Genomic DNA, 16,278 nt, shown 5'->3' with positions numbered 1-16,278 from the left:
ACCGCATCGCGGAGGGGGAGTGGGGTTCAGGTGCAGGGCTGCGCTGGCCCGGGGGCGAGCGGCGCCGGGCGGGGTGGGCCCGGGCTGCCCCTGGCTTCCTCCTCATCCGTGAGTCAGAGCGGGCGAGTCCTGTAGTGAAGCCGGCGGCCCGCCTGCGCTTCTGGGTGTCACGGTGCAGATCGTGTTAGATGGGGTTCAGTCTGGTTTCCAACTTGCAGGATTTTGGTCAAAAAACCAAAACAACCTAGTGTTTTTTCGTAAGCTGTGACTCGGGGAAAGAAGACCTGGGGAAGCTGTCTCGGATATTGAAGTGCCATGACTTGGAATCTTATTACTAAACAGAAATCTGAAAGTTTGATTTTGTCACAAGACGCACATGACGGTTCTGTCACTTCATTGATGTCCCCCTCATTTTCTGCCAGTGTTTCTCTGCTGACATGAAACGGATTGGAGATCACAAACTTTCTGGTAGCGGCTTCAGCTGTGAACTTTATTTTCTTCTAGAAGGATCATCCTTTACAAGGACTGATCAGTCAGGGTCAGGCCTGATGTAAGCTACTATATATGTCAAAGTTTGTTTGTTGTGTTGGTTTGGTTTTTGTTTTTTTTTTTTTAATTTCCTGGCAGCATTTCAGTTTGCTAAGTTGGGTCTGAAATATACAAAGACTTGTAGCTTGAGTGGATGAGAGCATCAGCGTGCTCTCATCCCTTCAAAAAAGGATTAAATGAATTAATGGACAGAGGGCCCATAAGTGGGTACTAAAAGGACTAGATGGGAATGGGCTTCCTATGTTCTTAATACAATAATTGCAGATGCTGGGAAGCCTGAGGAGAGTGGACCACACACAGTGTCCAGACTTGTACATGCTGCCTGAATAGCTTCTCTGGTTGCCACTGTTGGAGGCAGAGTCTGGGAGTTGATAGATCAGTTGATCTGAGCCACTGGGGCATCTTCTCGTGGTCCAAATGTACTGCTGAATCAAAGCACATCCCTAGGATGAAAGGTTAAAACCTGTTTGCTTGCGTACCCTCCCATACATTATGCAGGCATGGTCTACAATAGCTTCATTCTTCAGTAAAATCAATAGCTTGATGTTCACTCACTCCATGTTGTTAACTTGAGTAACTGAAGTGCAAGCGCTCAGCTTGACCAAATCCCTTGATGGTGCCGACAGAAGGGCGGCAGTGTCCCCCCCCAGCATGCTGCCTGCGAAACACACCGTAACGGTTCAGCCAGGAACACCTGAATCAAGGCCATAACCTCCAGCTGAAGGAGACCTATCTTTAGAAAATCATATGACTGTGACTATATATATGTATATTGCTATTGGCTTATGTACACGTTTGGTTTGTTTATGTGGTATGTGGGGTGTAGTCAGCTGAATTCTGGTGCCTCTGGGTTGGAGGCTGAAAGGTGTCTCTTGGGATATTCTAGAGGTCGTAATCCCAAGAGGAGTTGGCAGGACAGACCCTGGCCCGGTGGCAGCTGGAGCACAGTGGCAGGCAGGGCTGAGGTGCCCACATCTGTCCTGTAGTGTCTCTGTTAGGGGGAAGTGGTAAATTCTTAATTGTTTACATCTCTGGCCTTAGAAATACAAACTTCTTTAGTGAGAAAAATTACTAAACAAGTATCAGCTCCTGTGACATAGTTTACAAACCAAAGGAAGGAACATAAAAGTGAGGCATTAGAGGTGCTGTGAATCACACAACAGGTAAGCCTTGGGGCATTCGTTTTGGAGAGAAAGAGGAGGTGTTTTCCGAGTGCTCAGAAGTCTTTCCAACACTGAGACACCGCACAAAGTCAGGAATTAATGACTGATGTTAAAAAGGAACTGTGTGAACTGAAGCTAGGATTGCAAAAGTTAATCTTGAGTGTTTACTTTGTTAGACAGCTCCTGTGGGTATAAAGTGTCTGTCCTTTTGTAGACCTCAGCTTCTCCTTTCTTCCTCCACCCGCTATTGCAAGACCAAATGGTTTAACATTTCTCTAAATGTGACCATTGAACTTTCACCCACTTCTGAATGTATTTTCAGCTTGCTATTTCTTGCTTTCCTTTATAGGTTTGATAGCAGACAGAAGTACATTTCTGATTTTAAAATCTCTGAAATGTACTGTACCGCATGTGCTTCAAATACAATTGATTGTCTTTTGCTTATTTTGAAATAGGCTTGCGAAGACTGACAATTAAGCATGACAATTTCTTGTTAGGGATAATGTGTTTGTTTTCTCAGTGCATTAATAATCACTGCCAATAAAACTGTCACTGGCTTTCAGCGTACTAATGTTAAGGTTTTGCATTTCCATGTAGAGTTTTGTCCCAGTCAGTGACGCTTCTTTTACAAGCGTCGGACTGACTCAGTGTCCTGGCTCAGCATGAGACGCTTCAACAATCAATGGTTAAAAAACAAATACATAATGCTTATAGGGCAGTTTGTGTAAGTAGGTTTCAAAACCTACTACAGAAAGGGACCGATACTATTATCCTAATCTTAAATTAGGGGAACGGAACAGGAAGGCCTAATCTCAGGTCACAAATATTCCAGTGGCAGAGCTGGAAATTGAGCTGGGTTTTCAGAGCCTTGTTCCTGTGCCCTCTTCGATGTCCTGTGCCGCCCCAGAATGAAAACAGAGAAATTTAGACTTTAATAATATTAATGAATTGATGTGAAGGTGCTTAACTGAGAATGAGAGTAATTTGCCCCTCTCAACCTGTCTCAAAATGGATCATGGTTACATTTTCAGAGAAAACTGTGATGTAACACAATTTTAGATCAGAAATGAAAAGCTGTGTACATACATATGTATACAGGTATGGCAGAACTCGGCTCCACTGAAATTTGGACAACCACATAAAAGTAATTGTGGGTTGGGCCATAGATTAAACTGTAGTTACTCTTTTGCTTGCTTTCTGTCAAGAAGTGTCTAAATCAACATTTCATAATTCTGCTGTTAACAGCAGGATTGATGCAGCGGTTTTTCACTTCTTCCTCTAACCACTCTCCCTTACTGGAGTAAAGAGGGCGGCATATATTTATTTAATAAGCCCTTTGAAATAAGTTATTTCTGAACACCACTGTCGAGATACTTGCTATTCTGGTGCATGACAAGGAAGAAGGGATTTTTTGGAACTGGGACAGCTGTTAGCAGAGGTTTGGAAGGACAAATGGGTTGGCATAGGGGCCATCAGACAGACGTATATGGAAGAAGGTAGGCAGCTGTACAGGGGAGAAAACTATCCTCGTGTTTGTCCTCATCAGCCAAGCAATTCCTTCACGCTTCTCTGCCAGTCACTTGATTTTTGGAATGAAATCTAAGGCATGGGACATCAATATTCAGCATTAGAGAAAACAGTGATTAGTTCTTTCTAACATTTTAATATCCCTCTACCCGCAGAGTTCAGAGTATGTGACTTCTGGACAGGTGTAAATCATAGTTGTAGCCAGCCAAGTAAGTTGTTGATGGTTTTGCATGCAAGAATACGGTCTTGGAACTGGTTTACAGTAAAGCAAGTTGTTAGTTGTGGCAGGTGGGTCTCACAGCAGTGGCACCTGAGGAGAAACTGAACCCCACTGGAAGGGAGTCCTGTTCTCAGTAGCAGATAACTTTTGTCTCTATCTAGTATAAAAGCAGATCATCATGGATGAATAGGTATATGCACAAAACATTACATTAAAATATAACCTAGTTTCTGCTTCTAATTGATAAACTGTAAAATAGTCTTCTTGGTTTCCTTTCAGTTCTAAAGGAAATTTATAGAACTAAGAGCACTTGTCTTTGAGGACTGTCTTTATGTAACAGCATTAAAAAGACATGTTCTTTACTGGGCAATAATGCATCTGCATTAAGAAATGGTTCTGTAAAATAAAAGAAAGTAGACGTTCACCTTTAAACAGGGTAAACTGCCTGGAATGCACACAAAACTGTGTTCTGCACACAGCTAAATGGGGAAGCGATCCTTATTTTTGACTATCTGTTACTGACTAGCGATACTGTAGTTGGCATTTTGGACTCTAATGTTACAGAAATGTGTTTTGCAAAGTGATGCCAGAATTGAGGACAGTACCTGCATCTTCTAAGGTAGGAAGTTTAGTCTTAGACAGTTCCAGCATCAGTACTTGTTTGAATCATGAGTGAGATTTGGCTTAGTCCCAAGTAGTGGTGTATGAAAAAAGAGCTTTAGCTGTTTGCTTAATTCCTGATCCCGCTGAGGCCTGAAAAGTCAGCGCGGGACGCGGGGTGTGCCCAGCTGCGAAGGCAGTAGAGGAAGCAGCTCATGCATTCGGCTTGGCTTTAGCGGCACGCTGCCTTTGTGCGCTGCCTGAACGCGACCTGTTGCAATCATTTCATGGCTAGAGGTCAGAGATGTGAAGCCCGGCGCTGTCAGCTGTGGAAGGCATACGAGGACAAAGAATTCCAATGTACTGAGTACTGTTAGAGGTTAATAGAAGTTAGCAACAGAAATTTTCGTTTTGTTTTGTTTTGTAGTACAGAACACATGACTAATATGGAGTACAAGTCCATGAGGGAGATAATCATAGGAGCAGTGAGCATTTGGGATTCTTCCTGAAATTACTAGCTGATGAGCCAATAGAAGAATCCTACTAGTTTAGGGACAGATATTGGTGATTAAACGTGAAGTAATGGTGCCTCTCTAGAGCAGTTCTTTCTTCATTCTGTCTGCTTTTTATCACAACTCTGACTTCTTTCTTCATTTATTGAAAATTTTCTCCTACATCAATTAAATCTTTCAACATCTGGTGCCCCTCAGCGAAGAATTTACCAGGAGGAAGGTGGCAGTCTTGAACAGTTTAGTCTCTAGGAGTTCCCTGGGTTGTCCCTACCTGAAACCCCCCATGACAAGGATGTCCTGGCAAAAGAGGAGGAGATTGTGGCTGCAGTGGTTGCTCTGCCTGACGTGTTGGAGAGCTGGGGAGCATTACAGTGTGAGTGTAAATCACAGTGCTGCCGAGGCAGCCGTGGGTCACAAGGAGCCAACGGCCCCAAAATGAAAAGCTGCAATCAAAAATGAGCTGTAGGTTGTCGGTAGGGGTACTGTGATATGCCCACAGTGGTTATTTGCTGAATTGGCTCAAAAGCTAACAAAATACTCTGGTTTGCCTCGCCAACCTGCCTAACCCTCCTCTCCTGGGGTCCTCCTGCTCATCCCGCTCTGCCCCGCTTCCCAGCCGCTGAGCTCTCACTGCGTGTCAGCCCATTACTCGGTGCAGCCCGTGATGCCCTGAAGCTCACCAGCCACGCTTCCCCTGAGCTACCTGTTCAGAAAACAGAAGTGTTTATTCAGAGGGATGCATAAAAATCAGTTGCTACGTGGGAAAACTTGTAGCTGTGACCCAGAGTGAGTGATGTGCCGTGCCTGTGGCTGGCACAGCAATTCTGGGCTAATTGCCCACAGGGCTTTCATCTTTGTACTATCTCTTTTCTGTGAGTTTGTCTTTACTTTTTTCTGTAGTCTCTTAATTTCCCCCTTGTTCTTCTGCTTTCTCTTCCTTTTTGCTAGCTGTTATTATTACAGCACTGGCTTCTCTTCCTTTTCACCAGAGAATATCACCGTTTCTTTTGCATATCCACACACATGTGTAATTCCCATATATTTAAGTGCTGCATTTGATAGCCTGTAACAGTCCTGCACACTCACAGTGAGGGTGGTAAAATCACAAATACCAGCAAAAACCAAACCAATTATTGCTCACGTGAGATGACCAGATACAGTTTTTATAATGCATTTAAGCCAATCCAACTGTTGACTGTGGCCAAAAGGGCTGGTCCCATCCTTTCGCCCACTCCCTCTTTCCTGCCTTGTGTTATCAGTAAGATGGTGACCTGGCTGAAGTTTCTTGTTGTTTCTCTGGTTTTGCTGGGTTTACATTGAGCTGGTGCAGCAAGGTCATCATGCTCTGAGGCTTCATGTCAGTTAGTGCCAACACAAGAGAGATGCCAGGGAAGCACAGTCAACAGGATGGGCAGTCTGGGTGGCAACATCATCCTAGAAGAGAGTTAGCCAACTATGAAACACATCTTCTTCTGCCAGTAGTTCTATTACAGAGTGATAAGATATTATCTATCTATTTTAAGTATTTATTTATAGAGAAAAAGTATATACAAGAATTTTATTTGTAAGAACTTTGGACAAGATTACCTCTTTGCCAGCAAAATGTGCAATCCTGTGCCTAATAAATGACAACCAAATAGGCTGATTAGATAGATAGACTTCCAACGAATCTGTCTGATAAGTGCTTGGCAAAAAAACCTGCTTATGCCTAACAAAAAAATGAGGACTGTTGCTTTTGTGCCCTGGTGTACAAAGCATCTCTTCCAGGTTTTGGGATTCTTGGAAAGAGCTGTCTATTATGGGGGGGGGGGAGGCATGAAAGGGCGTGATAACCTGCATATCGCCACGGTGCTCTGCTTTAAAGAACAGGGCAAAACACTTCTCAGTAAACAGACCTAATAACTAGCCTTGAAAATAAAACATTTCTGATTCCAGGGAACATGTGGTAATCTCGTCTGCAAAGAATGTGAAGTAAAGTGGGAGAGACATAAAATGGGATGTCTATTACAGCACAGTCACGCTAAAAAAAATCTACAAAAACATTGTTTTCCCTGGCAGTATTTCTAAAATTGATTCCCAGTGGTTACCTTCCCCAGGAGCTTCCATGGGGCACACAGGATCAGATCTTTAGTTGGTTACATCAGTGGCAGCCCAACAAATTGTGTGCCATATTATTAATAGATGTGTTGCTCTTCAGATTTCAAACTCAAACTGGGTTTTCCTGTGGGGAATTTTTAAGTGATGGTGGAAGAAAAGCACGAGCTGAAATTCGGAGATGCAAACAGCCTTGTGAATTCAGCATTTCTCCCCGCTGGGTGGATATTTTGTGTTTCTTCTCCCAGAAAAAAGCTTTGCAGTATAAAGAAATGATATTCCATCCAAAAAGCAGTAAACATTTTAAAATTTGGATTCCCACCAAACTATCTTAACAGGGTGACGTTACCACAAGCCAAAGCAAGAAAAGAAAGTTGTTTTTGTAAATTCTTGTTTTGGAAGTGGGTTCCTCTCCCTGCTTGCATAGCAGCCCGTTGTATTTGGCATAGACTTTTTGGGGAAAATTATCAAAGTCTCTCTTTTTCTCCAGCAATCTGGAGTGGAAGTGGGGCTGTGCAGGGCCTTTTCTATACAGCATGTGACTGAAATCCAGTATTTCGTTTTTTTTACATTCAAACTAATTACGTCAGATTAAAAAGTCACATGTAAGGAGCTGGGGCTGTAGACCTAAGGAGGCAGATCTTCTTTGGCATGGATGCTGCTGAATGCTTCAAAACTTGCTTTTCCTCCAAGGTTTGTGTTTGCCTCTGTTAACCCTTCCTTTGCTGTGAGCAGATGCTCCTGGCAGAGAAGCCGAAACTTGGCACTGAGAATGGTTTGAAAACGGTGCTGCAGGAGTACAATAAAGAAACCCAAGACAAGAAAATGAAATAGCTGTCCTTGTGAACAGATAACAGAAACAAGAAAGAGACTGTGAAACTCCTACTTGCAAAATCATGTCTGTCCCAAGGAACCATATTTGGCTTCCGCTTTGTTCTGGAACAGGTTAAACTAATGGCAACTATCCGTTCTTCACAACGTGAATGCGGTCAGACGGTACCTGGGTGACCCTGCTCACTCAGGTGTCAGCATCTTTAATTCATACTAGCGGGTTTGCACTGTGCTGGTGGTACTAGCAGAATTAAAACAGTAAAACAGTTGTGCGGAGACAAGCTGCATAGCTCCTAAGAGTACACTTTTTCTTCCAGGTATCTGTTACCTGTATGTAAAATAAAAGGTCACAGCTGACAGTTTTCTTTATGGTAGTGGTCCTAAAGAGATTCATTAGGCATATGTATTAATTTTACCTCCCAATTTCATTGCCTTGATTAAGTTGTCCAAAAGGCTTAGCTGATTACCCAATTTTTAGCCTTCATCACTAGGATAATTAAGTTTGCAAAAGCAGAAAGACCCTACAATACTTTTTAACGACTGCTCTGGACACTGTAGGTCCCTGTGGTCCTCTGGCTTACCCTTTGCGGCCCCTTTTGCCCCAGCTAGGGAACGGGAACAAGTATGCCCTACAAATAGTGTACAGGGGATGCATGGGGAGCAGGTTGTGACCATTTAGGCAGGAGGAGTGCCTTGGATCCCAGTACTGTTTGCTGAGAGAAACAGGTTTTTAATCTACTCACGGCAAAATTTAAATAATAAACGTGGAAAAAAAAAAAAAATTGGGGATAGTCAAAAGGGATAAAATCTTCTTCCTTCTACCATAAGTGGACAGAAATATCAGACCATTCTTCATTTTTGTAGTGTTTTACACACCCCCACAACAAAAAGTAACACACTCTAATCTCAGGGGTTGGGAAAAAAAAAAATCACTAACCTGCCACAGTTCTTGGGTAGCATTTCGGATCCTTCCCAGTTCAGCAAGTAAATACACAGCAAGCCAATAAATAAGCATTATATTCCTTTAAGACCATTCCTGTTTTCAGATTTCTTTGCAATCCTTGCGAACTTTCTTAATTTGGGAGTGGAAAGACTTATGCTTTGGGGTGAAATAAGAGAAATAATCTGCATTTTTGATACCTTACCACCACAGACACTTTGCCTGTGTGGTATTGCCCTCTGCTGGCACTGGTCTGAGGAGCTTCACAGGTCCCATAGCAGAGCACGCTGGTGAGGCTCATCTCCTTTCAGAGGTATCTTTCAAAGGCAAGGACCTGAGTGCTCGTTCACAGTTGTCTTGATCCACGTAGTGCTCGGGGTTTGATTTATTTTGACAACAGAGAATCTTTTATGGACAGGGTTTTGTTTTAATACAGCTTTAAAAGCATTAGAGGTCTTTGATAATCATTCATTTTCCAGTGAATATTCTAAGAATCCGTATTCGTTTTCATATAGCACCTGCCCTTTGAAGACAGTTGCATTAAACATCAATGCAGTATCATATGATATGCTCTGAAGTAACAAAAATCTCCTTTTTTCTTGCTTTTTTTTTCTTTTTCCCACCCTAGTGTCACTTGATTCACTATCTGAGACTCAGCCATCACTTGATAGTTCTGAATTATTTGATTTGTACCTTTGACAAGCTGAAGTCTGTCTCCTCCGAAGACATTAACATCACGGATGCTGTTTTTGATGGCGTGGAAGTCAGAGTGTTTGAACCGCCTGCGAAGCGAGATGAAAGGCTCAAGCGCAGCGTTGTTTACATCCACGGAGGGGGCTGGGCCTTGGCAAGTGCAAGTATGTGTCTGCCAGTAATTAAATAGGATTCTGCTCTGGCTTCCTCCTAGCAGGAGAAGCCAAAAGCTGGTTTTCCTGCCAGGGATGACAGTTTAGCTAGGACAGACCTGAATTTGGTAGTAACTGTCTCCACTCTGTTAAATCAGCTCTAAGGAAGGAGAGGGCAAAAATACTGCGAACACCCAGAAAAAATGCATATCTTATCTGCACATGAGCCGTAAAAGGACCAAAAGGTCAATTTAGTTACATCCTGAGAGGACAAAATAGCTTACTGGTTAAATTCCTGGGATGCCTGGATGGGCTGTTTGGGTCAGTCCCCTGTTTTCTATGGTCCTGAGTAAAAGTCGATCCTTGGTAATTGGGATCCAGTGACTACATGTAAGGGTTTTGCCCCATTTTCACACAATAATTAGTACACGAGTGGGCTGAACAACACTGCATGTAACAGCATTGCTAATGTTTGGCTCTTAAATCCCATATACTTGGAATACATGCTGCTGATCACAGACAACGGGCAGCGTGATGAGGTGGGTTCCTGTCCCGTGGTCTGGTCACCTTCCTTAGGGAACCACTGCCACCACTAGCAGAAACTGCCTTGGAAATTAATGCTATGTACTCCAGTTAACTTGGAAGCCACAAACGTGATCAGAGAAAGGAATGTACAGCTATAGACAACAATAAGCTAACCACTGATCCTACCACATTGTATAGGAGAAGAAAAACCTTGGGAGGAGAAAGGACATGTGGTTCTCATGGCTGCTCCAAGATCCAGATCCAATAGGAGTCTTTGCTTCTTTTCCTTCCCCATTGCTTCTGTGACATCATGAAATCCATACAGCCCTGATGCAATCTATGGCTTCATCTTTAGAAAAAGAACATTAATGGGGTTTTCTGAAATGTTCCAGAACTAAGACTGTATTGATTGCTTTCAGACTGTGCGTGTATAAGTCACTTGCACCATGATTTAAGTGAGATTTAAGTTCCTAAATAACTTTAAAAACCTAGCCTTTGGAAATCCCAGTCTCTTTGTCCTATAGTCCTGTTGCAGTTAAAAATTTTGCTCCTCTTCCTACAGAGGAATTGTGCTCTGAGCTGAGTTTTCTTAAGCCTGCCTAAGGGATGTTTGTTAGCATCCTGCCCACCTCATTTGTGCTGTAAGAGTTTGCTTCTTCTTGTGCAAAAAGTTTATATTAAATTACTGCGCTTTGTTGGGATGACTGTAGCTCAACTATGTCACATGCCATCCTCGAGTCCAAGATGCGGAAGTTAATGGCACAAATGTTACAGCCGAATATTAAATTCGAAGACTAGATACTTTAGAAAACATTTAGTGTCTTAGTATATTTTATAGTACCGGGAACCAACTATTAAGTAACTGGAAAGGAATAAAATTAAAGAAAATCAGTCCACTGATAAATAGGATAGCTGTGATTAATCCTCCCTTAAATGAGTAGTTCAGTTGACGTTAATAGGGCAACTCATTTGAGTCAAAGCAATGCATACTATAATAAAATGAACAAGCAGCAGTGACTCATACAGTGAGAACTGTCTCTGGATGCTAATGCCCCCAAGCCACTGGGTACCTTAAATTTTGCCCAACTGAGAGAGCTGTGATAGGTGGATGAAATTACATGGCCCAAGTCACCAAGAAACAGATGAGAAAGAAAGCATTAGACTGCACGACTTCAAGGCGTGAATTATGTTCCTTCTGCTACAGTGTGTGTTTGGCACTTAATCTATTGCAAACTGATCTCGTTTACTTTGTTTGTATTTGTATGATGTCTTTATATTTTTCTGAGAAGGCTTACATATGGCTTTGCAACTATTGACATAAATGGTTCATGTCTGTAACACTTACGTCCTTTCATTCCAGGAACAAGCCTTTATAACAATCTCTGCAGAATCATGGCTGAATCTCTCAACGCTGTCGTTGTCTCAGTTGAGTGAGTAATCTAAAACTGATTGAGCAATTTGAAGGTATTAGATATATGTAACGTAGTTCTTTCAGCTTTTCCCTTGTTACTGGCTTGTGTATAAGGCTTTAACTTGGATAATAATTCTCTTTACTAGTCTGATATCTTTACCCTTTTGAAATTGCAACAAATTGGAATGGTATCAAAACTTCTTTTGGGTTTCTAATTATTTTAGAGGTCATTTTAGAAGGCAGAAATGTGGGAAAAGAGAGTAGCGCTTAATTCAGTTGGACAAATACTAAATTGCAAATTTTAGTGCATCTTGCAATTGTATCCACATGTAAGGAGTGCAGCTAAAACCTGAGGTCACTCAAATGCCAAGTTATGATTCTGTAAATACTTGTGAACTTTAAAAACAATCAAGCAAAAAACCCACACGCATTTGGACGTGATATATACCTGAAGGAAGGCTGAACCCCACATCTCTCTCCCTCCTTATGTAGTAAGAGGGAGTTTTCCCATCCTCAGTGGCCGCTTGGCCGCTCCCATTGCTGCAAGGTATGTTTTTGTATATATATGTATAAACCCCAAAGTTTTTATGTGTATATAAAACATTAAAATATATGTATTACTGCCCCCCCCCCGAGGTCTGTCTATAAACCACAGTTTCTAAGTCATATTGAGCGAGGGTCTGCAACATGAAAACTATCAAATCATGTTACCCCTACTCATTAACCAGCATACGCTGCGGAGTCTGGCAGTTTCCTGCTGCTCTCTCAGTCTCTCACTGTTCCAGTCATCTTGTTTAAGCCTTGTACTCCGCTCAAGAGCAGAGGACTGCCAGGGTGCCAGACAACAGAGAAGCAGGGCTGCTTTTTCTAACTCGTTGAACAATTCCAAGGTAAACAAACCTCTCAACTAGCTAACTACATTACCTAGATGACTCCAGCTTGATTAGTACTTTTGCCATCCTTACTGTCAACTTCAATATTTTCTGTTGCAAACCCAATCACCTGATATAACTACTCAGGTTTCCCACCTGCAGTTGATTACACACCAAGCTTTGTGATCTAATTGCAACTTAATTATATGGAGTTGATGTTACTCATTCGATACTTATAACATACTTTAAAGGGTTGCGTTTTTTAACTTCTTTGTTGTTTATTAGTAGAAACAATGAAAAGTAAAAAAGGAGCTGTTGATTATTCCAGATGAGCAGCAATCACAGTATTGAAAAGTTCCCTTTTCTGATTTATGGTGGTATAATTCTGCCTGTTTCTCTGAGTTATTGTTTACCTTTCCTCCTTAGCTATTATATTTTTCAGTCAAGACGTTTGTACTCAATTAGTGAAGTCTAATTAGATTTCTCATTGGTTTAATTCCGTGTCTCACTTTCATGATATATGCGTAGTCTGTTACCTGGTTTTGCAAGGAGTTCCCAAAGGACTCTCTCATAGTCCTTTGTAGCTGATGCAATGTATAGCTTGCTTTCTGAAAGCAGGTCAGATCTGGAGTTTGAAACACTTTTTGCGTAACTTAAGTTTAAAATTTATTCTGCATATGAGACTTTTTTAGCTTAGATTCTAAAGAAAATGTTTGGAATCAGAAAACTGGATTTTGTTTTGCCTGTTTTGCTCGGCTCTGCTCAGAATTTGTAAAATCTGTTGTTTGAAAAGCTACAAGCAGAAGGCATACTTTGTACCATAAGGCCTAGTAACAACTCTTATATTACATATTATTGAGTAAATATGAACAGACTTCTGCACTGTTATTTAGAAACTGAGAAAATCTCATGAATGGGACTTAGCTGCTGGCTCTTCCTGGGCAGACTGTTTTCTCTCTCGGTGCCTCAGTCTCTCCACCTGTGCAATGGGCATATTCCTGCTCCTCTCTGCAATAAAGGAGAGGACATATAGAATCTGTTGCATTGGAACAAATTGCTATTACTTCACTTCTTGGCTATTGTTCATTTCATGGCACGGAGGTGTAGCAAGGTTCATTTTCTCCTGAGCATAAGTGAGAATTTGGGAAACAGAACTGCTTAGGTGTTTGGCTCAGTGGAATCTGTTGGGTGTATATGACACATTCTCCCTCATACTAGTTAAGGTGGGGATTTGGGTCAAACACAGCCTGACTGTAATGACTTCCTTGCCAAGGGTGTTTTAAATATTTAATCATTTTTATAATGTATGATGAAATCCTCCATTGGGAAATCCTAGGAAAGTGCTGCACAATTTTATACGATCTTGGTATTATTCATATCTAGTAGGTTCATATTAATCTTTCAGAATTAGAGCATTAATTATAAGATTAAGTCTTACATAAGTATTACACACCTCATATTTTTCCTGTAATATTTATCTTAATGAAATAGTTATTTGCCATTAAGGAATACCTGATATCACCTATTAATCCTGAAAGAGAGGTACATTGGTGGTAATAATTGTCTCTCATCTCTTTTCTTTTGTAGATACAGGCTGGTACCAGAGGTGTGCTTCCCAGAGCAATTCCACGATGCTCTTCGTGCTACTAAGCATTTTTTGCAGCCTGATGTCTTAGCTGAGTATTCAGTTGACCCAAGTCGAATTGCAATTTCTGGCGATAGCGCAGGAGGAAATTTGGCAGCTGCTGTGTGTCAGCAGGTAACATCCAGTGCCTGTTGTGTATTACACTATGACAGTCCCTAATTTAACCATGCATATAAGTTGACAGATTCTTTGTGCTGCATCATCACAAGGTGATGTGCCAACCCTAAAGACAGAACGGTAGAAAGCCAGCATCTACTCACTTTACAGAAGAAAAATGAGTCAATTGCAGTATGAATCACATAGCTTGCAATGTCTTACTACGGTTGTGAGTTATTATGGGCTAGATTTTAAAAGCAAGGAGCCGAATGACTTTTTTTAGCCCTGTTGCTGGTGAATTCTTTATTTCTCTAAGTAGGTAACTAGATACATGCCTAATTTATCAACTTAGTTTCCTATTTTTAGTTGCTTGTCTATGAAAACATGTTTTTATTGCTTTCAAATTCAAATGAAGGACAAAAAAATACAATAAACGAAGCTTAATTTCTTCTGTTAAATTGTCCTCCTGTAGCATTTTGCAATTTTAAGGAAATTTCTTTTGTATATCTGCAGTTTAAATGTAATCTGAATTTAATCTAGTAAAGATTTTAAAGGCAGCCTGGGGCATGTAATAATATTTTTCATGGTTGAGTGAAATATTATTATTAGCTTTTTCGTATTGTCATAACCATTGGTGATAAGAAAGCAGATACCATGTCCAGGCGACTAATTATCATGACAACCTTGCAATATTGAATTAGGGTGAAAAAATTAATAGGGGACAATTACACTAAAAGTTTCAATAACGAGGTCTGATAAACACGATAGTACTGTGTCTTGGAAGCAGCATTCCTAATTTATTTCCCTGATGTGTAATGCCTTTTAAAATCAGTGATGTAGGTCTGTTTCAGGGAGAGGTTAAATACGCAAAGATTGTTCAGCCTGAAAAAGAGACAGGCAAGATGAGATATGATAGAGAACCGTGTATCTTGTGTAGAAGATGAAGCAAAACAAGTGTTTGCTGATTGTTCCAGAAAAAGATTAGGGGGCACCAAATTTATAACTGGTAGGCTCAAATCAAATGCAGATGGCAGGTTCAAATCACACACAGAGAGGTGCTTCTGTACATGGTGAGCCTTTGCTAGAGAAAATTGCATGTGCCAACAGTTTGCATACGCTCAAAAAAGCAATTAGATAAATTCATGGAAGAAAAATCCATGAAAAACTGTTAAAAGCAAGAGTAGCTCCTTTGCTTTGGGAAGTTCTTCAATTGCAAATCGTTAAACTGAGATCTGCATTAGCGAAATGCCGCTTTACGTTTTTTTGTCTTCTTACATCCTTCAGTAAATTTCTGCCACTGATTCCTGGAGACAGGATACGGGTCTGCCTGAATGGCTGTCCTTACAAGGAAAGAAAAAGATCAGGCTGCTAGTATTTCAGATAAAACAGCAACATTATCTGTGTAAGAGCAGAATTCAGCCTAAAAATTGTAAAATGAATGGGTTTTTTTTGTATGAAGTTCTAGGTTGGTATTGTAATGTTTGTAATCCCAAATCTATCCTATATTTTTCCCCACAGCTTAGCAAAGATGAGCATTTGACCATCAGACCAAAACTGCAGGCCTTAATTTACCCAGTCCTTCAGGCATTTGACTTCAATACACCTTCTTATCAGCAGAACATGAATATGCCCGTTCTGCCTCGTTATGTCATGATCAACTATTGGATAGATTATTTCAATGGTAATTATGACTTGGCTCACTCGCTGCTGATTAACAACCACACTGCTCTTGACGTTGGCCAAGCTCTCTCTTTCAGAGGACGTCTGAACTGGACATCTCTACTGCCTTCGTCCTTCAAAAAGAACTACAAGCCTGTGATACAAACCACAGGCAAGGCCGAAATCGTCCAGCAGATACCAGCGCTGCTTGATGTACGGGCAGTCCCGCTCCTTGCGGAAAATGAAACTCTGCAGCTGCAGCCAAAGACTTACATCCTGACCTGTGAGAACGACGTCCTGCGAGACGACGGGGTGATGTACGCCAAGCGCTTGGAGAAAGCCGGTGTGGAAGTCACGCTCGATCACTTTGATGACTGCTTTCATGGCTGTATGATATTCACCATTTGGCCTACTGATTTCTCTGCGGGCATTCAGACCAGAAACAGCTATATAAAATGGCTGGATGAAAACCTCTGAAGAGAAAGTCTCTCTAGAAGACACAGGGTGTGCAACTCTGGCATCTGTTCTTGCAAAAGAGCAAGCAATGAAAAAGTGCACTTTTCCAAATTCAGACTTCATCTGATCAGCTGCAGCTGCTGGGGGTGACAGACCACTAACTACAGCATTCACTAGCTCCCTTGGCCTCGCCCAGCAAAGGATACTGAGAAATACTTCTGCAAACTTTATATATTTTTTTTTTTTCCCCACCTTCTTGCAGATGACAATTGCCAAACATAAACAAATGTTGAGCAGGGAGATCAGCATTCCTGTAGCATTCTTAACTGGCTG

The 16,278-nt window shown here is 41.4% G+C and overlaps 1 protein-coding gene across 1 annotated transcript in view; it reads left to right on the top strand.

Moving 5' to 3' along the window:
• NCEH1 (neutral cholesterol ester hydrolase 1) overlaps nucleotides 1-15,966 on the top strand; it is a 17,525-nt gene extending 1,559 nt beyond the window's left edge. The window contains exons 2-5 of the mRNA XM_009884511.1: nucleotides 9,065-9,293; nucleotides 11,167-11,236; nucleotides 13,677-13,848; nucleotides 15,349-15,966. Of these exons, the coding sequence (XP_009882813.1) occupies nucleotides 9,065-9,293; nucleotides 11,167-11,236; nucleotides 13,677-13,848; nucleotides 15,349-15,966 (1,089 nt within the window). The remainder of the gene's footprint in view (nucleotides 1-9,064; nucleotides 9,294-11,166; nucleotides 11,237-13,676; nucleotides 13,849-15,348) is intronic.
• Nucleotides 15,967-16,278: the final 312 nt, after the last annotated feature.

The sequence above is a fragment of the Charadrius vociferus genome, unplaced genomic scaffold (assembly GCF_000708025.1).
Source record: "Charadrius vociferus isolate BGI_N301 unplaced genomic scaffold, ASM70802v2 scaffold104, whole genome shotgun sequence".
NCBI classification, from domain to species: Eukaryota; Metazoa; Chordata; class Aves; order Charadriiformes; family Charadriidae; genus Charadrius; species Charadrius vociferus.
The sequence above is the reverse complement of the archived record's forward strand: the minus strand, read 5'-3'. Positions and strand labels throughout refer to the sequence as shown.